This window comes from Pagrus major, chromosome 6 (genome assembly GCF_040436345.1).
Source record: "Pagrus major chromosome 6, Pma_NU_1.0".
Taxonomy (NCBI): domain Eukaryota; kingdom Metazoa; phylum Chordata; class Actinopteri; order Spariformes; family Sparidae; genus Pagrus; species Pagrus major.
Window position 1 is genome coordinate 9,540,006 of NC_133220.1, and position 26,210 is coordinate 9,566,215.

At 42.6% G+C, this 26,210-nt stretch overlaps 3 protein-coding genes across 6 annotated transcripts; all 3 read left to right on the top strand.

The window, feature by feature from the left end:
- Positions 1–1,271: 1,271 nt before the first annotated feature.
- Positions 1,272–9,735, top strand: hp1bp3 (heterochromatin protein 1, binding protein 3). 3 transcript variants are annotated; one of them, XM_073469087.1, is made up of 13 exons: positions 1,272–1,355; positions 1,866–1,946; positions 3,268–3,445; positions 4,161–4,223; positions 4,329–4,485; positions 4,574–4,717; positions 5,517–5,576; positions 5,912–6,051; positions 6,514–6,604; positions 7,052–7,211; positions 7,509–7,620; positions 7,751–7,909; positions 8,215–9,735. In XM_073469087.1, exons 2-13 carry the CDS (start codon positions 1,880–1,882, stop codon positions 8,771–8,773), a joined length of 1,890 nt encoding a protein of 629 aa, XP_073325188.1. In that variant the 5' UTR covers positions 1,272–1,355; positions 1,866–1,879; the 3' UTR covers positions 8,774–9,735. The 3 variants fall into 3 exon arrangements, with proteins under 3 accessions (XP_073325188.1, XP_073325191.1, XP_073325190.1); XM_073469089.1 differs by lacking the exon at positions 1,272–1,355 and adding an exon at positions 1,569–1,643 and having other exon boundaries at positions 8,215–8,870; XM_073469090.1 differs by lacking the exon at positions 4,161–4,223 and having other exon boundaries at positions 1,277–1,355; positions 8,215–8,870.
- Positions 9,736–11,748: 2,013 nt separating this feature from the next.
- Positions 11,749–18,281, top strand: sh2d5 (SH2 domain containing 5). 2 transcript variants are annotated; one of them, XM_073467452.1, is made up of 10 exons: positions 11,749–12,077; positions 12,484–12,549; positions 12,635–12,715; positions 12,819–12,893; positions 12,977–13,123; positions 14,562–14,762; positions 14,992–15,178; positions 15,555–15,663; positions 15,764–15,923; positions 16,641–18,281. In XM_073467452.1, the coding sequence occupies exons 2-10, from the start codon at positions 12,499–12,501 to the stop codon at positions 16,845–16,847; spliced, it is 1,218 nt and encodes a 405-aa protein (XP_073323553.1). In that variant the 5' UTR covers positions 11,749–12,077; positions 12,484–12,498; the 3' UTR covers positions 16,848–18,281. The 2 variants fall into 2 exon arrangements, with proteins under 2 accessions (XP_073323553.1, XP_073323554.1); XM_073467453.1 differs by lacking the exon at positions 16,641–18,281 and having other exon boundaries at positions 14,992–15,227; positions 15,764–15,855.
- A 545-nt stretch (positions 18,282–18,826) lies between these two features.
- Positions 18,827–25,762, top strand: kif17 (kinesin family member 17). The gene is made up of 14 exons (XM_073468746.1): positions 18,827–19,314; positions 19,561–19,707; positions 19,880–19,981; positions 20,212–20,401; positions 21,978–22,430; positions 22,533–22,627; positions 22,730–22,931; positions 23,089–23,186; positions 23,289–23,404; positions 23,919–24,147; positions 24,330–24,605; positions 24,695–24,742; positions 24,831–24,951; positions 25,276–25,762. Exons 1-14 carry the CDS (start codon positions 19,084–19,086, stop codon positions 25,449–25,451), a joined length of 2,484 nt encoding a protein of 827 aa, XP_073324847.1. The 5' UTR covers positions 18,827–19,083; the 3' UTR covers positions 25,452–25,762.
- The last annotated feature ends 448 nt before the right edge of the window (positions 25,763–26,210 follow it).

Sequence of the window (26,210 nt, forward strand, 5' to 3'; positions counted from 1 at the left end):
AAAGTGGATTGTGGTGAAATAGTCAGAATTTACACGTAACAATGCAGCAGGAGTGTGATTAAGAGCAGACAAGGAAATACAAAATACCAGAGGAAATGCAGAGTATTTAAAACTGTCAAATCTACCAACACTGACCTAGAAACACAGATATGTTTATGATGTTTATGTGTAAATATTGAATACGTGCTCATTTTGCATGGGGGTCATTTTCAGTTGTGTGTATTTTCCACAAAGGGTTTGTTTCATCACTCTTTCCAGAAAGCTCAAATGTTTCTAACATTTTCTGTCTATATTTTACGGTCTAAAATTATGATTCAAACGCAATTTTGAACATTTTACCGCACAATGTGTACCTCTACCTTTGAGCCTTTAAGTAATATTGGCTTATAATGCTGGTTTACTTTAAAGGATAAGTTCACCAAAAATGAAAACTCTCTCGCAGAGAAAGTGTCGCAGCATCCCCCAAACAATTGAAATAGCTGAGGACTTGTTCTTATCCTAAAAAAAAGATATTATTTAAACCCTGATGCACGATGGAGCTTGGGTCTGTGCTCTTTTAGCTTAACAACTACAGTGAAGATTCGGCTTAACAAAAAGGTGTAACTCGTGTTTTTTCAAATCAATTTAGGATCTCTCACTTTCCATCGGCATGGAGGTGAGTGGATGACTGAATTTTCACTGAATTTTCATTTTTGGGTGTGCTTATCCTTTAACGAATCCTAAAAGTTGCCTTCCTCACCATTCAAAACTTTGTTGGCATTAGTCAACTACAACTCCCATGAGTCTTTGCCATTGACTCCCAAACAAAAAATCTTAAGAGTTGTAGTTTATGAATGCTTATACAGTAAAAAATTGATTTATCTTGGTTAAAATACTGACGGGTTTAAATTGTATCGAGCTGAAGGGTAGAAGACATATTTATAAACTAAAAAAAATGCGGACAGAAAACCTCATGTGTCGTGTTTGAGCTTTTTTAAAAGAGGACATTGACAGAAAGGGGGAACAAGTCTTTGTGGTGAACACTTTGCTTGCTAGCTTCTTTTCCATTAGCCTCTACCCGCTAAAAGCTAAACAATGGCGGTCATAGCGACAATCTGACTGAAGCACATTAATCTCCGGTGTGTTTTTTTTTTTTATGTGATGCTCTGAACGTCATGAGGAAATTAAATAAAGGGTTTTTTTGAACGGGCTGGTGTCGGCGGCCATGACAGTGGGATTCCTCCGACGTAACCGTGTGACGCCGCGACGTGACCAACGGTCCTAATGGGGCGGGGCTCGTAAACAGAGAAATCTAAATAAAGGATCGTGCAGAAATTTTACCCCGAAGTAACTCACTTTTTCGGGACAAGTACAAGGTAAGTTTCACTCGCGTCGCGTCGCACCGTGAGCTGCCGAATGTGCGGTTGCACGCGTGCGATGCGGGGAGGACGCACGAGGCCCCGGCGGGTTTGTAGTCCTCCACGCAACTGAGAAGAATTTTATCTGCCGTGTGCGACGCCATCACTGTGTGTAAAAAGCCAACTGACAAAATGGCGAAATTGCCGAAATTTTCTGGCAACTCGCGTCCTGGCTTCTGTGAAAATGGTCCAAATGTATCGGCCGATGCGGGCGGCTGAGCCGGAGCGGCGTGCACGGCGCGGAAGGTGGTTTGTTTTTAGCTAATACGCGTTACAAGTGCACCTTTTTTTTTCTCTCTCTTCCCTTTCTGTTTGACGATAATGGGCCTCAATGAATGAAGTGGGTTTGGCAGTCTCGCCATTTCTAACCACGCACGTACATTGAATTGGGGGCCCCCCCGGTACCGGTGCTGTTGCAAACCCATGCTTTCCCCTGGTGTTCAGATACGTCTTATTTCCTCCATGCAGGTAAATCTCGTGTGATGCCGATTCGCCGAGCAGCAGCGACTCCAACCCAGGAGAAGGCCCCCTCCGCTGCAGCAGAGAAAGGTTAGGCCAGGGGGTGCCTTAAACTAAGGACCCGTGAACGCACCATCATCTCTGACACAGGTTCCAGTGTGGTCACAGGACCCATTACAAACCCACACAGCCAGGCTTGTGTGTTGAGTCTGGAGATGGATGTGTGTGGGCATGCCAAGTTTTGTGTTTACAAACCTCCTTCACAGAAACACCTCTATAGACCTTTTTACAAAATGCTGTCAGAATCAAATGCACTGCAATGTTCTGGGTACTTACAATTTAGAAAGAGTAATACAATCATCAGGATATCAGCAGTCACATGGCCAAACAGTGCATCACTATGTTGTTATCAGACATAACGCAACTAAAATCAGTTGCAGGAATAGCAAAACAGTTGTGTGCAACCTTAGCATTGACCTTTAAGCTCTCCTTGAAGACGGGGAAGTCCTATAAATCCTGCTATCTCAGTGGATAAGATGCATATCATGCAACTTGCAGCACCTCAAGTTGGATTCCTGCAGGAGACTTCTGTTGCATGTTGCGCTCGCAGTGTGTCTTAAACTACGTCCAAATGATCCCCAGTATGTTGAGCATCTTTATTTGTGGGTGCTAACATAATGACCCAAGTTGCTCGCTAAATTGCATAGAATTGTTCACATTTTTTCCCAAACCAGAACAAAACAAAAATAGAAAACGGCAAAGGACAGTTTCCATAGTGGAGAAGTCAACAATGGTTTTCACCGTGGTATTTTAAGGAGCCCGACTGATGTACTGGCAGGCCGATATTGGCCTATCGTAGATCGGTATCGGCGCATATGTCGTCGATATCGGCTGATATGAAAACTTCTTGGTTTTAAGGAACACAGTGCAGAAATTGATGCTTGCGGTGATTTATGATTAGTACATTTTGTGTGTTGTTTTTGTTTACTGCCTTCATTACATATATTTGTCAAGAGCGTCTGATAACCCCATTTGAGTGTAACAACACTGATATATATCGTAATGTTTAACTCCCTTTATATAATATATACTAAACTGTATATTCAGTAGTTTAAATATCTCCAGCGCAGTGTGTACTTATTGAAGTTTTGCATTAGATGATCTAGTGAACCTGACTTATTTACATCTATTCCTGTATTGAAAGTATTTACAGTATTTAATTAAGCATTGAAGAGCTTTGGTCCTTAGGGCCAGCTGCTTTTCAGCTCTGGGTACCCAGATAAAAAAACTTTTCTGTTCTACACCGTCAGCTTTAAAAAAAGGTATAAAAGTCCAAAAGTAAACAAACATTATTGGCACTATCCTTGTGTGTTTCTGATTTAACTTAATTTCAATGACTTTCTCCTCTCAGAGCCTGAAGCCTCCTCGGAGGAGTCGCCCTCTGCTGACGAGGAGCAGGCTGCGTCTTCGGCCGCGACAGCCGAGGTCGAGGAGGCCGAGGCGACGGGTGAGACGGAACCCACAGAGAATGGAGAGAAGGCTGAAGGAGCCGCAGAGGAGAAGGGAGGAGAGGGGGCGGATAAGAAAGAGTGAGTCTCACCAGAGAGCGAGTCTGCAACTCTGAGAACATTGCGATATTTCACTCTGATAGCACTTTTATCTGTTTATATTATCCTTACCTCTGCTGGATAACAGCAGACTGCCCCTCTCATGGCTGTCGTGTTGCATTTCCAAAAGATGTGACCTGTCGCAACCATATTCATTAGGTAGATATCAGACAGATGTACCGGTCCCTTTGTCCGCAGTCTTGGGGGAGACCAGGAGGAGAGGGCGTTGGCGTCATGAAAGTCTGATGATCTGTTAGCAGCTTAGCTCATATCTGAAAAGACAGAGCAGCATTATCTACTACAAGCTACAGACAGTCACAACAATGTTTAAAAGATATTTTTTTGTTTTTCCCCACGTATGCAAATATAAAATTAGGCAAAATTTGTGCCAAATTTTAGGAAAAAGCCCTGCGGTTAACTAGGTGATCGAATTGTTTGGACGTCATCACGAGCCTCATGTACAAACTTTTGTCATGAGAAAGTAACAACCTTTGTTTTGCCCATAACTCTGTAATTTTTGTAATGTCTCCTCCTTCCCTTCTCCCAGACCTTGACAAAGACCTTGACAAACATTAACATTCCTCCATCTAGTTTAGTACAGTAGCAATTCAGTCAGGGTCAAATTACCATGATGATCACTAAGACAGACCTTCTAAATCTTCATTTTGTCTTTCCCGTCGGTGACAAATGGACAAAGTGACAAATGCAAGGACTGCGCGGCTGGACAGTGTGCAACACACTGCTATGTTCTCCTACTAAGGTGAGGATGTGATAAAGATAAGGGTGGTAACGATCACAGTGAAATATCGCTTCTAAAGAAACGACCCACTTTACTGAACTTGTGTCTTGCTCCTTTCGGCGACAGGTTGAAGGATGGCTACAAGTACGAGAAGTCCAAATCCAAGAAGGTGAAAAGGACGATTCCCGCGTGGGCTAGCGTCACTGCCAGCAAAAAAGTCCCTGTTACCAACTTTGCAGGCACGCAGCACAGAGTGGATAGCATCCTCATCGAAGCTATTCAGGTGTGTGCAAACTGTCAACACAGCAATCACATTTTGTTTTGTTGTTTAAAAAGGAAGCGGTTTGATTTCTGCTCTACTTTCTTTGCAGGATTGTAACGACAGATCTGGAGTTTCATACCAGTCCGTCCTGAAATATATTGTGAAAAAATACCCGGGGATGGAGATTAGTAAGAAGAAGTTTCTCATAAAGAAAGCAATGAAGAAACATTTGGAGAAGGGCACCATCAAACAGGTAAAGAATTGGTGGGGGGGGGATTATCTTTCATTTTCATATTTGGACAAAATATGTGTGCTTTGTTTCAGTGGAACATAATTTAAAATGTAATTGACTGGTCTTTATGGTCCAGTTACTATTGCTACGTCAGTCAAACTTAACTTTACAACAGAGGTTGTGTTAGACTTCCTTGTTGTCTGTCATTTTGATGGACAGGGTGGTTAAAAATAAGTCAACAGCAAATTCAGAATGGGACACGAACCCCAGTGTTCTGGGTGAGAGTCCTGTGTTTGACCCATAAAACTACCATGACCTGCACCCTAGTCAGACTCTGTTGCTCCATTATAATGATGTTTTAAACAACGTTAATTGTGATGTTGAAGGACAATTTCTAACTTCGATACAATACCCTGAAAAATATCAATGTTTGATACCACAGGGCAAATGGACACAACACTGAGAGCATTACACTATTGATTTTTTTTTTTTTTTTTTTTAAGATAAATATAATAATGCTTGTTAACTGTGTGGAAAGAACAACAGCATCTGAGTTGATTTACTTCTGGAGGAGGTTGGGCTATGAGGGCACTGCAGCGCAGAAGAGAGAAAAACCGCAGCTGGTTCTGGTGTATCGATGCAGTGAAACATTAGTACTGACACCATCTCAAATATTCTCGATACAATTGCTAAGGTTTGTTGGACAATCTGTGTCAGGTTGAGGGTTTTATGAACAGTCTATTTCACACATGTTGTGTAGGAACCCAGGAAATGAGTAAGGTCTGCTTACTCTTGTTTTTTTTCTCTGTCTCTCTCATAGCTGAAGGGTAAAGGCCTTTCAGGAACCTTCGCCATCGGAAAGCAGCCCACGTCGGCTAAGGTATGTTACAGCAGAGGGAGGAAGTGCGTTGTGTATTTCTTGTCAGGGAGCATCAACAGCTCCACTTATAGAGTGATATTGATCTTCTCATCTAACTCTCGGCAAGAAAGCACAGAAGTGCATTTCCCAAAATAACAAACTATTCCTTTAAGTCATGAGTGAAGTTTCAGTCCTGTCCATCCTAGTTTGGACTTAAGTGTTTCTTTCACAGTACATTATTTAACAGATCTAAGGCTTATGTTATATAGTCAACAGTTTCCTTTTCCCATTTTCCCCTATGAGACTGGGATGTGTTTGGTTGTAATCGTCATGTCTGTAAATGGATGGTGTTTTAGAAAGCTGCTCAGAAGTCTGAGTCTCTGGGAGATGCTCTTCCTCTCATCATCACTCGGCTCTGTGAGCCCAAAGAGGCGTCCTACTACGTGATCAAGAAATACCTTGAGCAGCACTTCCCCAGCCTCAACATCGAAAACAGGTATGGGCATCACATTTACTTTTTCCCTATTGATGTTGTTTGATGTATGAAAATGTCATTGTTGTATGCGTCGTAAGTTTCCAGAAAAAACAAAATATTGAACTATTGATGATGTTAACTAGAGTAGATGCAAGCAACATGGTTGCATATGGGAAGCCTGAAGCTGAAATGGCAGATTTCCTTGATAATAGAAGATCAATCTATCCCTGATCAAAACTGTAATAAAATAAAAGTCAAACAAGTTTTTCATCACTACAGTAACAGCAGCCGTTGCTTTAAAATGTAACAAAATTTAAAAAGGTAAAAACTGCAGCTATAATGTGGTTAAAGTGAGTTTTCAGAAATGTAACCTCCAAGACACACACAGTTTTACCAGTTCCCTTGGGTGTCTGTGGCTCAGTGACGTGTAAAGTTGCCTCTGTTGAATATATTAATGATTTATTAACTCTGGTTGGTCCTCAGGCCAGAAGTCCTGAAGTCAGCCCTGGTGAAGGCAGTGGAGAGAGGACAACTGGAACAAATCACCGGGAAAGGAGCCAGAGGGACTTTTCAGGTAAAGCTCTTTGTAACACCGTTCTATTCATTTTTCTTCCAAATTGATTCACGTCTTTAGACTCAACTGGTTGCACATAATGTCCAACTCTGGGGAAGAGAAATTGGCAACCCTCGCTCTCCTCTTCATTATGTGTGCATTTTTGTTGGTATCTGCTTTGTTTCCAGCCCTGACAAAGGTCCACACTGCCAGCTCGTGCATCATTGTTGTGTTACACTATTTCTGCAGAATTAGATATTGTTAGATAAAGATATTGCCGGGTAATACTCTCTGTAAAACATTAAACCCAGGGAGAAATAAATGTTTGTCAAGTGTCTATGTTGGGTCTACTGTCTTATGGTCATATTGGCAGCATTAAAAAGCTGATATTTATGTCTAGAAGCTACAGTGAAGTGAAGTGAAAAGATGACCTAATATCCTAAAAATGTTAATATCTGTCTCTCATAGCTGAAGCGAACTGGTAACCAGATCCTGCTGAAGGGCGGCGACCTGGAGGACGCCATCACAGCCGCCATCACAGCCATGAATGAACCTAAAACGTGCAGCACCACAACTCTACGCAGATACCTAGTAGACACCAACAAGGATAGAAAGGAGTACCAGTTAGGTGAGATTCCCCCCTCTGCTGCTTACATTTGTTGGCAGCACTGCTGCTGACTACTGACTAGTTTCTTCGGTAGTTACAAACTGGGCCTCATTAAAAGAGACAAATTAAAGTATCGTCAAAAAGATTGCAGTTTTGTTCTGCGTGTTGATTACAACTCTGAGGAGAATAAAAACCTTTCACACTTTAAGGACATGTTTTTTAATGTGTGCTTTCTTTTCAGATGCACGATGACCATTTTGAATAACGAGGTTTGTTCGTCCAAAATGCTGATACTAAAAGCTGAACTCTCTTCTTTAGTGGCCAATCTGAGGAGGACCCTGACAAAGTGTAAAGTACTCGGCTGGATGGAGCAGATCACCGGTCACGGCTTCACAGGCACCTACCAGCTCTCGTTCCCTTTCTACCCAAGGTACATCCACAGCTTTTGGAAAGAGTTATATTATTATATTATCATTGTTTGTTCAGTTTGAAGCCAGGCTTATAAAGGCCACATTAACAAAAACACAGCTTATAAACATCTTTTTGTTGTTTCTCCTAAGCCCTACCACCCTGTACCCAGACAAGTTCAAAAAGCTTCAGAACAAAACCACTGCGCCTCCACCCAAGCGGAAGCGGGCGGCCGACTCTTCTGACGAGGAAGAGGAGGAAGAAGAGGAGGAGGAGGAGGAGTCTGAAGATGAAGCACCATCGCGTAGGAGGTGGGTGTACTTAAAATCCCTCACAGAGGGTTGAAGTCTGCAGTCTCTCCACAGGCATAGTTGCTTAAGCATTGTTAGAAATGCTCAATCAATCCTCTTGATGTCAGAATCTGAGGAGTAAAGACATAAAAACTTTGTCTTTGGAGAAGAAGATTAATTACATAATGTTATACTGTCTGTACAAATAAATCTGCGTTACTAAATACATTGATGCTGTTTTCCAATAGCCTTGCACCCATTTATGATTTGTGTGTAATTATTCTCCTTCCACTGAGTAACAGCTGCCTGTTTTAATTTACTTCCAGGAAATCTCAGAAGAGGCCTCCACCCAAAGCTAGGCGCCCTCCACCAGCCAAGAAGTCTCGGAGCGCTAGTCAGTCAAAAGCCAGAGGCAGGGGACGGCCCTCAAAGAAGTCTCCGGCCAAGAAAGCAGTGTCTTCAGCCATTATGTCGGCGAGGAAAAAGACAACCTCTAAGAAGGAATCCGCACAAACGCCATCTAAATCCACACCTGTCAAAAGAGGAGCTCCTGCAAAAAAGCCCAAAACGCCAGCAGTGAAAAAGCTGACCAAAAGAGGGTCCAAGCGACCTGTGTACAGAGAGTCGTCGGGGGAGGAGGGGGAGGAGGAGGAGGAGGAGGAGGAGGAGTTTGAAGACGCAAAGGAGACGATAAGGGGAGGGTCCAAGCGATCTAAGTCTGCAGAGTCATCCAATGAGGACGAGCCTGCACCTAAAAAGCCAGCGACCAAAAGTAGGTCCAGGCAGGCAAAACCTGAAGAGTCATCCGGTGATGAAGCGGTAGTCAAAAAGGAGACAAAGAGCAACAAGAAGTCCACTCGTAAGTCCAAGAGAGGGAAAAACTGAGCCCAGAGAGCGGCTTCCACGGACTGGGCCGCTCTGAATATGCAGCAGTCTGCCGCTTTGTTTCAGTGCTCTCTCTCTTTATATCATTGTTTTCTCCCTTTTTAACGGGGCAGTAGTTTTTTTTTTTTTTTTTTTTAATTTCTATTGTAGAATAAGAACGTTATCCTACCAGTTAAGTTTACTGTACGTTGAGAGTTTCTGAATCTCCTTTTTATTCACCATGTGTAGAAAAGCTCAGTTAGTGTTGCCGTTTAAACAGATGTGAGACCTGCTGCCAGATCAGGAAACCATAGCAAGATCCAACATACTGTAACTAGAGCCATGTAGTGACTTCCGTTTTTATATCTGTTCCTCATCAGATCTTTAGGTGTTGGAAGCACACGTTCCTAATATCACATGAAGCAAAATATCAGTGTTTCGGGGTTGAAAATGATGTCCCTTTTTTTTTTTTTTAAGTTAAAATATGGGTTGAAAAGGTAAAACGGTTACTAATGATATTAATGTTTTATAAAATGCAGATTTTAAGGTTATTACAATGTTTTGGCCATGCAGTACTGCACCAGAATCTGAATTTCTATCCATGTGTGTCCTCATCAAATAACAATGATTGATATTTGTTTATTTAAAACGTTAAACAGCCCTGAGAAAAGACTAGGCCTGCAGGTGACAGGTTGAGAACTTAACAGAGGATAAAACACTATGTTAGTATTGATTTTAAAACAAGTCGCATTGGGGGAAAAAAACGTGTCTTTTTTTGATATGTGTGTAAAAGGAAAAAAAAAAGCATATACATAAATCGATTTAATTGCTTCACAACTGTAATTCAGTACCAAACTGTAAGAAATGTGTGTTGTGAATAAGAAAAAGGAGGATACTAGCTCATACATACCCTGCATGCATGTATTCCTTGTGTTGTTAAGCTGTTTTTTTCAAGTCATTAATAAAATGGCTATATTTGTAAACCCTTGTTCATTAAATTATTTTGATCGTGTACAGGGAGAACGTTGGAAAAACCATAATGGCACATTTTCTTTATTCCAGAACGTAAAGCAGTGTCAGGTGTTTCATTTAAATGTGATAAATGATTAGTTTGGTACAACGAGGCTGTGGGTCGGTGCTTCCTAACAGGGTTTCTGGGACAAGCGGGTGTCTTCTGAAGAAATTTAAATGATTAACAGCAATATAGATGATTCACCTGATTTTAATTATTTTACTTTTCCAAAGGTCGAAGTCATTATTAACACTTATGAAAACCAAGTAGACGTTTTCCTGAAAACAGCTGAGCGCGTGCTCAGATTGTACAGTTTGATTTCTTGAGTAAGTCAACTTTTGAAGTGCATTTTTTTTAATTTGTGGAGATAAAACTTTGCTACATTCATTATCAAATTAATTGATAACATTCCTTTTGGCGTATTTGTAACAAAATTGTTTAGATTTCTGAAATGAGAACTGGGGACATTTCCAGTTTTCAGTCTATATATATATTTTTTAAATATCCAATGTTTTTATCTATGAATTAAAAAAAGGGGAGGCATGCTGTTATAATTCTAATAACTGTTTTATTATTAAATTGTGGTGCAGGTCGACTGATAAAATTGTGTACTAAGTGTGGATGTTTAAAGTTAAGCTCATTTGAACTACTTAATATACTGTTGGGCGGTTTAATCTACATGAATGCATCTTATTACATAAGATCATCACATGTGTGGCTGTCCTGTGAGAAGCACTAATCTCTAAAAAGTAAAAAAAAAACTTCCCGTTTTCAGCTTTGTGACGATGCATTTTCCAGCTAATCCAAGAGGCTTTATAAAGAGTTTATTTATCTTAAGAAGCTCCCGACACCTGAGGGAACAGTTCATCTTTCAGTTCATCACAAACATTCAACATCAACACATCTGGTTTTCACTCGACAGCAAAGGGGACGAAAAATGTTACATGTGAAAGGGAGCTGGTAACTAAAGCTGTCAGATAAATGTGTTGTAGTAAAAAGTCTAATATTTGCCTCCAGATGTAGAAGTAGAAAGTTACATAAAATGAAAATACTCAAGCAAAGAACAAGTTCCTCAAACGTGTACTCAAGTAAATTACTTGAGTAAATGTATTTAATGCACAGTTAAAAACCAGCCGGGGACAGGTCACCAAAAATTGGGGACTCTTCCCGGGACAACGGGGACATCTGGTCACCCTCGTACCGGGACAGACAACCTGCACTGGCTCCCTGTGGCTTTGACATTTTACATTTACATTTTTTTTGTACTTTTACTGTTTTTAAATCTTGTCTGCCACTATACGTTTTATTTATTATCCCAGGAGGCTACTTTTTATTTTGTATATATATATATATAGCTCTGTAGTGCTTCTCTATCTCTATGTATTGTAGGCTTGTTCTTTTATTTCATTAATGCACCAAAACATGACATCATTGAAATGGACATGCAAAGTTAAGTAGCCCACTTGGACAGTTGCCACATCATGTGAAAATATTAATTAATGCCCATTTAGGCCTATTATTAATCTTGATAGGCTGATTTAGACTTTTTAAGACTGTGTTACCTTCATTATAAGACACAACTATGTTTTGCAGCTCCAGACAGATTTTTGTGGCTTGCTTGAATACATTTACAGCCACAAAGTGTGATACTTAAGTACATTTAATATCAGATACTTTCACTTTTACTTAAGTACTACTTGTATGGTGTCTTTCACTTTAATCAAAGTAATATTTAAACACAGTATCTGTACTTTTACTCCAGTTTGACATTTTGCACAAGAGATATTTATTTTATTTTTTATTTTTTTACTTTATGAACACTTCACTGACACAATACTTATCCTCTGACTTTGCTGTTGTGACACTTGAGTGAATCCTTTTCCCACCACTGAACGTGTGACGTCACGGCGGGATGAATTGCGCAATGAGCAGGAATGTGCGGAGCTGGAAGAAAAGTGCGTGTGGACAGAGACAGAGACGACGGCAGGGGGGGAGGCTGGACTGATCCAACGCTTTACCTTCCGCTCGCTTTCATATCTGAGGAAGAGCAGTGTTTATATCCCTCTCTTCCTCGTCTTCTTCCTCCTCTTCCTCTCAGGAATCCTCTCCCTCGAGCCCCGCCTCGAGCCACAACCAGCAGCAGCAGCAGCAGCAGCGGCGCACCTGGACCACGGAGCGGCAGCAGGTAAAGGTGAGGAGGTCCTCGGCGTCAATTACGGCGTGAAGAAGAAGAAGAAGAAGAAGGAGCAGGAGCAGGCGACTGGGCGGAGGAGGTGGCGTTTGTGTGGCTGGAGGCTCTCCCGACTGTGAAAAGTGAGTTTCTGTGATTTTTTTGTGACTCCAGGTTGAGACTTGAGGTGAACTGCGGAAATGTCTTGGAAAAAGTTTTGTCCCACCGGCGTTTGTCAGTCGGGACGTGGACGGACGGACAGACGGTTGTTTCCTGTGGAGTAACTTTGACTTTGACGCGTTCACGGCCCCTGAAAAATGCTTTTAAAGGTGCAATGACCCGCAAAACAAGCACAAACTCCACGTTAGTAATCATGTTCCTGTGGGCTCAACACCGAGACACACTCAGGTTTAACAGTGCATTTCATATTCTTGAACCCTCATATCAATACTGTTGTGACTTCTCACTCATTGTCCCACATGTGTGCATGTTTTGACAGTGTTTCCTCAGATATTTGAAGTTGTGTCCTTTGCTGCCTGGTTTTTACAGATATAAGCAGGCAGCATGGGTGAGGCACCAGTGACAGAAGATGGTACAGTGACACGATCAGCAGAGGTAACTCCAAACAACTGATAGATATTTACTTCAGTGTCTTTTTTATGTTTGTGTTTTGGCTAAAATTATCTCTCCACTGTAAAAGTATGTGGGCTCATTTCCTGTTGATGACCGCTGTCTGGATGACCAGATAGAGCGACTGCACACTCAGCTCAAGTCTCTCAAAGTGAGTCCAGAGCCTCACGACGGTAGTCAGAATGGTCTGTATCTTTAAAAAAAAAAAGCAGCAACTCAAAACCTGTTTTCCTTCATATGTTGTCTTCGATCAGACGTGCAGAAGGAGGAGGCCCGTGTCCATCAAATTCTCCATCAAGGGAGTGAAAATGTACGATGAGGATGAAACTGTGAGTGTGGTAGTCGATACTGTGCTTTCAGATGTAGTTTCAGTCGCACCGGGGATCACTGATGTTGTGCCTCTTGTCTGCAGACGCTCCTGATGGCTCACGCTCTGCGCAGGGTCTCCCTCTCCACCGCCCGGCCCGTCGATGCCCAGTTCGCCTTTGTCTCCCACAACCCTGGCAGCGCTGACGCCCAGCTGTACTGCCATGTCTTTCAAGCAAGGCACGCCAGAGCGGTGAGATATACAGCTAATGTCATTGTTCTTTTATGACGACAAAGGGAAGAAAAGGTCTGTAGTCTTAAAAACAAGATGCATTGAAGAGAAGGGAGGATATGTTTTGTATTTTAAGGCTACATTTAAAACAAATTTGCGCCTAGTTGAACTTTTCTCTGCAGGAATTTGTCACAGCCGCTGAAACTTGTATGAAATGCTGTCAAGGATTGTGACACGGCTGAGAAATTATTATGGTACACTGTTATAATTTTAGAAAGGCACGCCCACACAGGTGTTCAGAATTACTAGGTTAAGCTGTCCCACCCTAACAGGTACAACAAAAGCATGAGAGTGAGGCAGATGTCGGCCTTTAGACGAGGTCTATTTAGACATCGTAAGTGAAAACGCATGCCTGGGCGGACTATGTGTGTGTACAGACTTTAATGTGACTATCACAACACCCTACAATTAACACAAGAGAGACACACTCGTAAGACCACACACTTTTGGGCAGTGACACGCTTGTAAATATACTCTGCGATCTCTTGTAATTAGAGGCAGAGACAGAAGCCTTTCTTACCCAAAACTCAACCATTTCAAACTCTGATCCGACCTCAGCCATCTCTGATCTTAAATTAAACATTTAAACTTCAGAAACTTGCTGCTTTGGTGCAGATAATCCAGCGTTTGCCCGTTACCCCGGCAACATTCAGTCATTTTGAGTCAGCCCTTTGTAGTGTAAGTGAGACTTAGATTGAGGGATGACTGTAAAGTTGCTCTGCTTTGAGATATTTCCTCTTCACTGTTCACCAACACAGGGTTGTACAATGAAACACAAGTTGTGGTCCCTTCGTGCTACACAAGGAAAAAAAAACATTTTTTATGGTGGAGTGTTGAGGATGAGTTCAGAAGTCTCACAGCCTGAGGAAAGGAGCGGATACCTCCTGTATCTTCTGCCAGATAGCAGCAGGGTGAACAGACTGTGGCTTGTTGTCTTTTAGTATCCTTTGGGCTCTGTGCGGACGACTCACTTCACCAGCATCACTGATGCTCGGTAGATGGTACCGATGATGTTCTGGGTGGTTTTAATCATCCACTGTATAGCCTTCCTGGCTGGGTGGGCAGTTCTTCAGCTGTGGAAACACCACAAACTGGTTCCAGACTCCACTGGCTCTGAACCAGCACCTGAACCACCTTGGTTGGGGTGTCAACCTGGCCCCCAAACTCCCCAGATCCCAATCCAATTGAGCATCCGTGGGGCTTAATGGAACGAGTCTGATCCATGGAGGCCCTACCTCACAACCCACAGAGCTCAAAGGATCTGCCGCCAACGCTCTGGTGCCAGACACCACAGAAGTCCGGTGTCAAACCCGAGTCCCATCAGCAATGGGCCATCTGTGGATGTTGTGGCTGGTCGGTGTAACTGTTCGGCTATCTATTCCCACTTTCTCTCTTGCAGGCTCAGTTCCTGAACCTGCTGCTTTGCCGCTGTTTCCAGCTGTTTCACTTAGAGAAACACCCAGAGGAGGCCCAGGAAGACTCTGTTGGCTCGCTGCCTCGTCGCAACCCCTCCCTGCTCAACCACGGCTTCCCTCTCAGCGTCAGCGCCCTGGTGTCCTTCAGAAGAGCCCCTTTCCGAGGGTTGTTGCCAGGGATTAAGGTTTGGACTGGAATCTCTTCTTCTGTTCACTCTTACAGCATTATATTACTGCTTCAACCTCAGTGTTTGCCTTTTAGTTTGCAGCCTTCTCTCAAGCTGCTTCTAAGTGAATTTTCCAGAGGGTCCATGAGGTTGAAGACGAACCGTCATGCTGATTGAACTTCCTCCAGTCCAATTTTTGACCATCCAAGTATACTTAAACAGCATTTTCCTTTTCCCCCATCTGTAGAAGAAGAGTCAAAAGTCTTCCGATGACCCGGCCAGCAGCCAAGACGAAGTCTTCCCCACCTCCTCCCCCTCGCTGGTGCGCAAGAAAGCCATCCGCACTAAAGCGCTGCGCTCTGGGGCCTACCGCTCCTTCACTTTCACACCACTCAAACAGCGAAATGTTCAGGAGCGACTGAGTGCATCACAAGGTGGGCCAAGTGTTCACAGAGCACTTTCAAGGGTCAAAGAGTTGATTAGGTAAAGCAAACCCCTCAGTGTCAGGTGATGGGCAGTCACTCACTGTCTGTTGTGGTGTCAGAAGGTAGTTTTTAATTTGATGAGGTGATGGATACTGGTTTTTGTCTCACGTGGGTCATATATGTTCTTCATATTTCATTATTGAGCTTCTCCCACTGTTGTTAATTTCATCTTTAACAGTGAAACTCAAGTTTTGGTTTTATGGGTTGTTTCATTACCTCTTGACATTTCCTTCACTGGGTTGGAGTGGGTGGGTCTTCTCCACTTTTGGACTTTTTAATGTAAATGTATCCAAATTCCCAATGGTTTCTCTTCTTATATTTGCAGCTGGAAAGGACCAAGAAAAGACGCAGGCGAGGAGATCTCGCGCTCCAAGTTTGGCCGAAACCGAAGAGGCACTTGCTCAGGCGGTGTGGTGCTGGGCAGGTATCGCAACGTGAGTGTCACTTACGTATTTAACATACTTTAGACCTCTGGCCCCTATTTCGTCTCGAGTGTGTCAGTGGTTTCCTAATAGCGTATCTTCTTTATTTCAGTGACAGCAGCTATTCCCTGCTTGCCGACGATGTTCTGGGATCGTACCTCCTGTGTCCACATCCGAAAAAACCCAAGTGTGGCTCTCTGATCATTCGCTTCCCCTCCGGCCTGATCACTCACCTCATAGAAAACACTCGTAAAGGGAAATTCGTGCTGGAGGTAATTGTTTTGTTGCATTTTTATAAATAATTAACAGCAAACGGGGAGGACTGCCAGGTTGTATTTGCTTAGATTAGTGGAAAAAACTGAACTGCAGAGGAAGTTGTTCACTCTTCCTCTTCTCAACTAGTTGCTTTAGGGTTTTTTCAGGGCTGCACAGTCATGTTAATTTAAGGAATCTACGTCATGTGGATTCCTATTTCCCTGCATTTCAGTGTTATTTAGAATATTTCAATGTCTCTTAATTTTGTATCTTTTAAGTGGTTTGAAGCCCTAAAACTGTTCATTAATCATGGTTGAAGGGCTTCTCATGCACTAGGCCTTAGGCTTGTTGATGGGTTTTTTTGTTTTGTTTTTTGTTAGCTAATGTTTAATTCCCCATTTTATCTAGCTGTGGTGGTTGGGTTCTTACTTTGCGGTCCACCACTAGAGGAAACACTGACTATTTAGAAGCTGTGGGATCTGGGATAGTATTTAAAAATATGTTGATGCAGCACTCCAAAATGTGATGGTCTGTGCTGAAGAATAATTTTCACTTTTCATGCTAAAATATTGCAACTATTTGGACTTCAGCATGCAAAATCCTATAAAATAGCACTAAAACAATCATATTAAGTCTAAAACTGCACTGAAACGTGGCATTTGATGGTCAATGTATTGGTAAATTGAACTCTGTATAACCCGATTTTTTTCTTCTTTGGTTTGTCTTTGTGGCAGAAATGCAAGACTGAATTCAGTTCTCTAGCCGAACTGATCGAACACTACACAGAGACTCAGGAGGAGCTGCCGTGTTCCCTGAGCTGCGCCCGAGTAAACCACTGTTACGAGTGGGAGGAAAACGCCAGCAAACAGCTCGCTGTGAAGCCACGCAAGAGCCCGACCAAAACCAAAATGAAAAGTTCCCACAGAAAGGAATGGGTTTAAACCCCTGGACACTGCAACTTGTGGATCGTCAACTTCAGAGGATCCAGAATTAATGACATTTTTTCTTTTTTTTTTTTTTTTGCACATCGGTATACTTTTACCTTTAAATCACATTTGGTGTTGCGGGGAGGTTTTACAAACGATATAACACAATGCACCTATCAACAGCGTTGGCACTTATGGTACACAAGTCATTTCTTCAAAGGGTACTTCTTTGTCAAAGTTTTAATATTTTGTGCCTGTTGCTTTTATGTTTTTCAATATAACTTTTAAATAATATTTTTATTTGTGCCTTTTAAGGTATCAGTTGAGTTTATTAGTGTTTTTAAGAACAAACAACCTGAAACTTTCTTGCTCCTGATGGCAAAGCTGTTATTGTTTTTTTCATACATTCGAAAGATGTTGCACCAATTTTATTGTTTTAATCACATTTTAATCTTGCTCACACGTTACTCTTTGTGTGTTTGGGCATTAGACCTGGAGGAGACGTAAGCAGTAAAGATAATCTGTCCTGGTATAAGAAAATATGAACATGACACCAAATATTTTCCACATCTTGCCACCTCAGTGTGTAAGTGTGCTTATATCCTGGCCACTAATGGATGAAAGGTTGGCTGTGGTGTGTGCAGTCAGACTGGTTATGTTTGTTCTTGTTTCTTGTTTGGTAATTATAACAGGTAATGTTGTGTGCAGTTTAATACATTCCTTGCACACTGATTTTAACAGTGGTATGAAAATACATCTGCCCTGTGATTTTGTTTTCCGGTCTAAGAGGCCGTGTTACGTAATTGTTCTAAAGTACCTTATGTGAGCACTTTGTACCGTCTTTTCCACATAAGACCGACAAACAAGTTTTATATTGTTCACCTCAGTTAGCGATTAAATGACAGGTGTTCTGTTCTCAACCCACAACCTTCAAAAAGTTTTGTCTTCCTTCACCTGTGACTGTGTGGCACAACATCACCCGCAGCTTTGATATTCAATAATAACCAGGAAACCTTAGACTGTACGCAGTTTCTAAATCTTAGGACCACACTCCACAAGGGACTGCTTGATGTGTGAATGGGGTCACGTGAGATTTCCATGCTGATATACACTCAGTTGACAGTTTATTAGATGCATTCATTTTTGAGAGTGTTCTGTTACTTGACCTTCCCTCACTGATATAAATGAGGTTGGCAAAATAAGAGACACACTTATTATTCTACTGCACTACAAATGACAGCTTAAAAAAATGACTTTCCAAAACGGTTTCAACAAAAATGAAATTACAACCTTCCTGAAGTTAGGATTTATTGCAGGACTGCTTTTGTTAGACTGTTTTAGTTTTAGCCTGATGCACCTAATAAACTAATGACTGAGTGTATCTGTTGATTTCTCTAGGAGTCCACTCCTTGCTGTAAATCATTACACTAATAAAGTGTTTAAAATATGCATTGGCAAGAACTCAAGGCTAACATGGAAGACAAAATGAGTAACTGAGCATATTTCTTTTTTTTTTTTTAAAGAAAAGTTCACCCAAAAATGAAAATCCAGTCTTTATCTACTCACCTGATGGAAAGTTAGGTGAAGTTTTCTAGTCCACACAACATTTCTGGAGCTTCACAGCCAAACATTGCAGCATTCTCCTGAACAACTGAAGTAGTTGGGGACTTGTTTTAAAACGAAAAACATCTTTGGCTACATGAGGTAAACTAAATCTCACTATACATTTGGACAGCACTACTAAACTATATATACAAATCGTGATTGTGTCGTAATATGTAAAGATAGCAAATATACTTATTCTATTCCACATACTGTGTTAGCCTGCTAACTTTGACCTCACTCCCTCCTCATCAAAATGGCCGCCGGTGTGGGGCCTTTCCTCCCTCAGCGGTTGTTTACGGTTGCTAAGCAACTTCCAAATGCCGTGGCAGGAGCAGCTGAATGACAGAGGACCTGTAAGGATACCTGACGAGGACAATCACCACCGTGTCTGGGAGTAATGTCTGCCTCCTGAACTTGACTCTTAGAGACTCTTTGAGTATTTTCTTTCTTCTTGCATGACATCTTCTCTCAGTGGACTTCAACCAGGATGTGAGCTGTTTATTAGCCAGCCTGCAGAGCTCAACATCCAGCTATTGAGAGGACCCTGCTGCTGCTCTGCTCTGTAGACATGGATTCATAAATCAAAATTGGGCATTTTTATTTACTTTTGGGTGTCATCCGACTTCTGTGGAGTGAAACCTGAGTCATGGGGTCTGAGGCTGTGAAGGTGGTGGTCAGGTGCAGGCCTCTGAATGACAGGGAGAAGGCTCTCTGCTCTAAGATGGTGCTGTCCATGGACCTGCACCGCTGCCAGTGCTTCATAGAGAAGCCCGGAGCGGCGGATGAGCCACCCAAACAGTTCACCTTTGATGGGACCTACTTCATCGATCAAACCACCGAGCAGATGTACAATGAGATTGCCTATCCGTTGGTGGAGGTAAGCTCCTCGAACTACTTTTGATTCTGTGTTTGGGTTGGAGATCTGTGCATTACAAAAGCAGCACGCTGGTCACTGGACACCCTCAGGCCAACAGCCGGCTATATCTTATTGCTAATGACTGTGGGCCTCATTATTTACTTAACAGTCTGCTGTCAGTCACTCACAAAGGTCAGCAGGATGTTGATCATTCAAAGAAGCTTTAATGCAAAAGGTGATTTATGCCACATTTTTGATTTTCTACAGGGTGTCACTGAGGGATACAACGGCACAATTTTTGCATATGGACAAACTGGAAGTGGGAAGTCTTTCACCATGCAGGGAGTGTCCGAGCCTGCAGCCCAGAGGGGAGTCATCCCACGAGCCTTTGAGCACATCTTTGAGAGCATTCAGGTATGTTCAGCAGCTGCTTTTAATTGTGCAACATATCCATAACCACAAGTGTGCGTAACTCAGTGATATTCAAACTTGCTTCACTTCAGTCTGGTGGTTCTGGTCTCTGTCTGGGCTTGTTTAAGCTCAGAATCATTTTTACAAGTGGGGTGTGTTTTTGTGTGCAAGCTAGTGTGCAGAAAATACAAAATTCCTGGTGAGGGCCTCCTACTTGGAGATTTACAATGAAGAAATCCGAGACCTTTTGGGCAGTGACACCAAACAGAGATTGGAGGTGAGTTGTTGTTTCAATAAACAAATCGGGAGCCGAAGGGATGATTGTTCTTTACGAAACCTGTTTCTCAGACTATTCTCTGTGTCAGTGAACACAGTGCTTATGCTACAAGTTGCCATGGTGACTTTAAAGCACTGTAGTTACATGACTCCTTGAAGGTCAAGGTGTTTGAACAAGCAGACAGATTTGGATGATGCTGCGTTTTCTTTGTGCGGCTGATGAATGTTTAGCTGAAAGAGCATCCGGAGCGAGGGGTGTATGTGCGGGACCTCTCCATGCACACTGTGCACAGCGTCGGGGAGTGCGAGAGGATCATAGAGCAAGGCTGGAGGAACCGGGCGGTGGGCTACACACTGATGAACAAAGACTCCTCCCGCTCACACTCCATCTTCACCATCCATTTGGAGATCTGCAGCACAGGTGAACAAACACACAGATGACATAATGGCTGCTTTAACAGGTTGAAACAGATCTGTAATCTGTTTGATAAACGGGTGCTTGCAGGAGCTTGTGATCTGATCCTTTTACATCTTAAAGTGTGACTCAAACATGTATTTAAGCCTTGAAAATCATTGAGGAGTTTAATACTCAAGTGTGTGATCATCGTCTTGAATTGTCTAGGTATAGTGAGACTGTCGATCTTGAGGATGTTTTGGGTATAATTCCATGTCTTTGGTGCAGAATAAGTTCAAAATACACCTGCAGGACTCAAAGCACAAGGCAGTTAGTAAAACAAGTTTGCTAGGGTCCTGTGGTTGAGTCCAGCATAGACGATAAAAGCTGGTGAATGTCCAAGAAGGGATTTATGGATGAAGGATACAGGTTATTATTTCTTATAGCGTGCCGTTGTTCTTTCTTTGTATGATTTTTACATGTTGATGCAAAAAGAGCTGTCAGTTCTACACAGAATACAGAAAACAGCACAGTATAACAATATAATAGTCAAGTCAGGTCTTTTTACTCTTCTAATCAGATAAAAACACCAAAGAAATAAGTAAATAAAAGACTGAGGATTGATAATTATGCAACAAATGTAGAAATAAAACTCATTTAGGGACGAGAGTCGGAAATTATTGTCCGTATTAAAACACTTATTTGTCAGAAAGATGATTTTTGAGTCTCATTCACAATTCGTCAACCCAACCAACAATCCCAAAGCACCAGTATTTGACAAGTTGGGAATGAAACTAAAAAATCAACTTTCTTACATAGGACCTTTTTAAATGCTAACAAAGAGAAATCCAAGGTGCTTATAACATTGTTATGTTGGTATTTCAGGGATGATTTGTTTGCTTTAAGGTCAATTTAATTTAGCAGTGCAAATTGCAACCAACTGAATACCCCTCGCCTCACCCTCCCCTACAGTGGCCCAAAAAACGCAACCAAACACTGAAGACCCTCTTTAGAGAAAGTGTTCAGTTTGTCCGTTCTGGGCTACTGTAGAAACATGACGGTGCAACATGGAGGACCTGCTCCCTCCGTAGATATAAAAGACTCTTTCTTAGGTAACAAAAACAAAATGATTCTTCAGTTTCAGTTGAGTTCAAACTGATTTAAACATAATTATGATTTTTATATTTTATTTTTGCCAGTAACCCCCCAAATCCTACACAAGGGACCTTTAATGGAACATACTTTTTTTGTGAACATTTTTTTTTTCTGTATGATTCGCAGGTAACAAGTGACCTCTGTCAGTACTATAACATAACAGAATATCAAGGCTTTAATATTCAGGTAAACAAACAATACAAAATTAACAACAATAAACAGACAATAATGCTAAATAAAAACAAGAACAAACCACCTTCTCTTGGTTAATTTATGACTTAAAATATTAATCACAATACAGCCGAGCCATATTATCATGACAAAAACAGCAACAGATACAGAAAAATAACACCTGTTTCTAAATGGTTGAGGGTTTAATGGAACATACTAATAAAAACCTTCAAGTTATATTTTCTCTTCCTTTGCGTTTGTCACCTCACATTCTCAGATGCAGCTGGTCAGGATCACCTACGAGCAGGTAAACTCAACCTTGTCGACCTGGCAGGAAGTGAGCGTCAGTCCAAAACCGGCGCTACCGGTGAGCGACTCCGTGAGGCCACCAAGATCAACCTCTCCCTGTCGGCCCTGGGGAACGTCATCTCCGCTCTGGTGGACGGACGCTCCAAATACATCCCCTACAGGGACTCCAAGCTCACCAGACTGCTGCAGGACTCTCTGGGAGGAAACACGCGCACCTTGATGATCGCTTGTCTCTCCCCTGCTGACAACAACTATGAGGAAACCCTGAGCACTCTGCGCTACGCCAACCGGGCCAAGAGCATCCAGAATAGGCCTCGCATCAATGAGGACCCCAAGGATGCTCTGCTCCGAGAGTATCAGGAGGAGATCAAGAACTTGCGGGCCCTCATTTCAGGCCAGCTCGGATCTGCTGACATAGCCTGTAAGTTTAGAAATGTTTTATTTGCTTCTTTGTTGAATGATTTTTATTACCAGACTTGCTTGAAAGAAACACCTTTTTTTTGTTATTTTGTTTGTGCTGCAGCTCTGCTGGCTGGTCAGTCATTTGAAGCTCCCCCTGCCGCTCCTTCAAGGCCACAGTCCAGCACCACAGAAGCAGAGAAGGAGAAGATTAAAGAGGCAACTACAGGACCTTCCCATACCAATATATCACCTCCCATCTCTACATGCATTGTATAAGAACCAGGTGATTTATGTGTCTGTATTCTGCTGCCTCCACAGGAGTACGAAGAGAGGCTGGCCAAGTTGCAGGCTGAGTACAATGCAGAGCAGGAGTCCAAAGCAAAGCTGCAGGAGGACATTGCTGCCCTGCGATCCTCCTATGAATCCAAGCTGTCTAATCTGGAGAAGGCTCGATCCAGCAGGGGGAGCTCTGTCCCAAAGAATGGCAACAGAAAATCATCTGCACAAAACAAAGAGACATGTAAGTGGAATATAAGGTGAATCTGGAGCTCATCATTCTGTCAAAAAACAAAAAAACCATGTGAAACTTGTGAATCACATAAACTTTTATCAAGAGTTCTTGTAATTCAACCCCTGTGCATCCCCTGTATACTGACACTGCTTGTCTTGCTTCTCAGCACCGGTGAGCTCCAGCTGTATGACACAGGTCGCTGAGGAAGAGCTCCACCACAACACTGATCCCATGTGCCACAGTGGAGACACCTCCCTGACTGAGGTACTGTTCACTCACATCTGTCGCCATCAACCACAGAACATGTTATATTTGCTGGAGTGAAGGATTATTATTGGGTTTTATCTCCTCATGTTGGTGAACCAGCCTGCAGTACCTTGTGCAGCAGCCGGTGACCAAAAAGATCCAGACGGAGGCGGGCTCATAGACTCACCTGATATCAACTCTGCAGAGTCTCTGGACCAGCAACATGTCTTGGAAAGGTGTGTGGGAAGTCCCAAGTCCCTGGAAGCCCTGAGATCCTGAATTGATTTGGAAAAGACATCATTTACACTCTTTTAAAGCTAAAATCTTCACTGGAGCTGCTAAGATAAAACTGCGCACTCCTTCTGAATCGGGTTCACAGGCTGGACCACGCATCTGAAGTTTAAATACTGTCTTTTAAAATCTATTTGGGATCTTTGGGCTTCTGGAGCCTTGAATTAGGAGCAATTTTAGTTTTTTTTGGGGTTGTCTTTTTCAGAAGTCCCCTACTACTTTAGTTGTTCGGGAGTATGTATAACAGTTTAAAGGTGCAATATGTAAGAATTTTAATAACTTAATAAATAAGGCTGATACTTTTCTACTAGATTTTAAGATATTTATATCAGTTTCAGCCTCAAAAACCCAGTAATAGTTGTGTTATTGCTGACATCATCCCATAGTATCGCTAATCTGATGATATAACCATGACAACATTAGTTTTCAGTAGGCAGCTCAAGTGCCTTTTGTCTGCAGACTGCAGCAGCTGGAGCAGGAGGTGGTGGGAGGAGAGCAGGCCAGGAACAAAGAGTTACAGCAGAGACACCGGCAGAGGAAGAACCTCGCCGACCAGAGAAAAGTCCATCTTATCCGCGCTCTGTCAGAGAACGGCGAGGACAGCGAAAATGTGCTGTTGAACGTCTACAACTCCATCCAGGAAGAGGTCCATGCCAAAAACCAAATACTGGTCAAGGTCCAGGGAAAGGTAGGTCAAAGTGTTGTGTTATGATGCATATTCAACAACGGGGTTCAGGGAGTGCAGTATAAGATACAACAGAAATTGCTGCAGGATACTGTGAAATCAAAATTGTAGGCTGTCTAAGCTTTCAGCACTGAAGTATCCCCTCCGCCATCCAACCGTTAAACCTCATCCACCTGTTGTGACAGCTGAAAGCAGCCAGACTGGAGATCCGTGACCTGCAGGCAGAGTTCGAGGTGGAGAGGAATGACTACCTGGCAACCATCCGGCGTCTGGAGAGGGAGGGTCAGTTGCTGCACAGCCTGCTGGAGCGCATGGTGCCCCTGGTGCGCCGGGACTGCAACTACAGCAACCTGGACCGCCTGAAGAAAGAGGCAGTGTGGGACGAAGACGGCGCCACCTGGAGGCTGCCCGATGTGATGGTGCAGAAAACGACACTGCCTTCAGGTCAAATAGAAAATAGAGTTACAATCAAAGCAGTTTATAGCAATGATGTAGCTTGTCTTTAAATATTATCTCGCCGTCTTTCTCTCTCACAGCGGTGGCTCCAAAGCTTTCAGCTCGCAGAGGTTCCACCGCTGATGCTGGTGAACCATCCATGGTGTGTTTTATGAATCATCCATGCATCATCTTTTCTCACAAACACTGAAACACCGTCACACAGCCTCACTCCTCTGTGTTTTTTGCAGGTGGAGGAGGACAGGTACAAGGAAATGCTGGACCGCAGTGACAGCGAGAACATCGCCAACAGCTACTTCAAATCGAAGAGGGCGAGCCAGCTGCTGGGACGTGACGCCACCAAGGGACACAGTAAGACCTGCACACGTGCTTTTTAAATAACTCCTTGTATACAACTACCTTGTTTACCATAAAAACATTTACATTTACAGTTACATAGCCTTACAAACTGATGGCAAGGATGTCATTACCTTATATACTGAGGTGTCTTTGGTGATGAGGTAGGTGGCTTTGATGAAGGAGCAAATAATCAAACCAAGTTCATATTAAAAAAATGGTACAAATGCAATTTAAATTAAAAGTAAAAATTCTGACGGCTACGGCTGAGTCGACTTCCCGCAGCCGTCACAATGTCACACCTGCTTTGACCCACCTGACGGAGCTCTCCTCCTGCAGCCGTCCGCTCTCCTCCCCCGGTGAACGGGCCGGCTCACCTCACAGTGAGCGCTTCCGCCATGAACCCGCCCGTCAGCTCTCGGCCCTTCCGCCTGGAGTCGTTGGATGTCCCTGTGTCCAACGGTAAGGTGAAGCGCAGGAAGAGCAAATCCCAGAACCATACCGAGGGGATTTGAAAAGACTGTGAATCACTGACATACAGTTTGTCTGTAACTTGGAATGTATACACTGTGATCCATCACATACAGTATAAAGTAAATGATGAAAAACGATTTTTTGATAACCACTGCTGACCAGAAATGTATAGTTGTAACTTGAACGCTTGCTCTGAAAAGATAATGCTACCTACAGTATGATACTACCCTTGAATTCTTGCACTGTACCTAAAAACTTGTGCACTGTGAGACTCCAGCTTCTCTAATATCTAACCTCTCATGTGTTTTCATGCTGCTGCCTGTAAACCTGAAGTTTAACCTGTTCCTGTTCTAACATTTAAAACTTTCTGTTGCTGCTGAATGGATCAAATAAAAATAATAAATACACTTCATGGCTACTGTCAGCTACTTTAAAACATCCATTTAAACTTGGCTTATGTGGAGTTTTATGAACAGTAATAAGGAATAGGATCTCAAGTCACCAACACGTCAGACCAGTTTGTCGTGTTATACAAAATTGATGCCTCAAATGCGGGTCAGGGGAGCTGTTGTCAAGTCAGCAGTGACAGGTATCTCATGTTACCTCTGACCTCGGGGGTCAGCAGTGTGGATTTTTGTGTGACTTTACAGAAAACTAATAAAGATAGGAGAACCCTGAGAATCTGTGGTTCATGAACGTGTAGTTTGATTGCATAGAATTATAATAAATCCTATGATGTGGTCCATATCTCTAGTATAGGAGCTCCAACAGAAGCACAAAATGTTGCTGCATTTGTATCT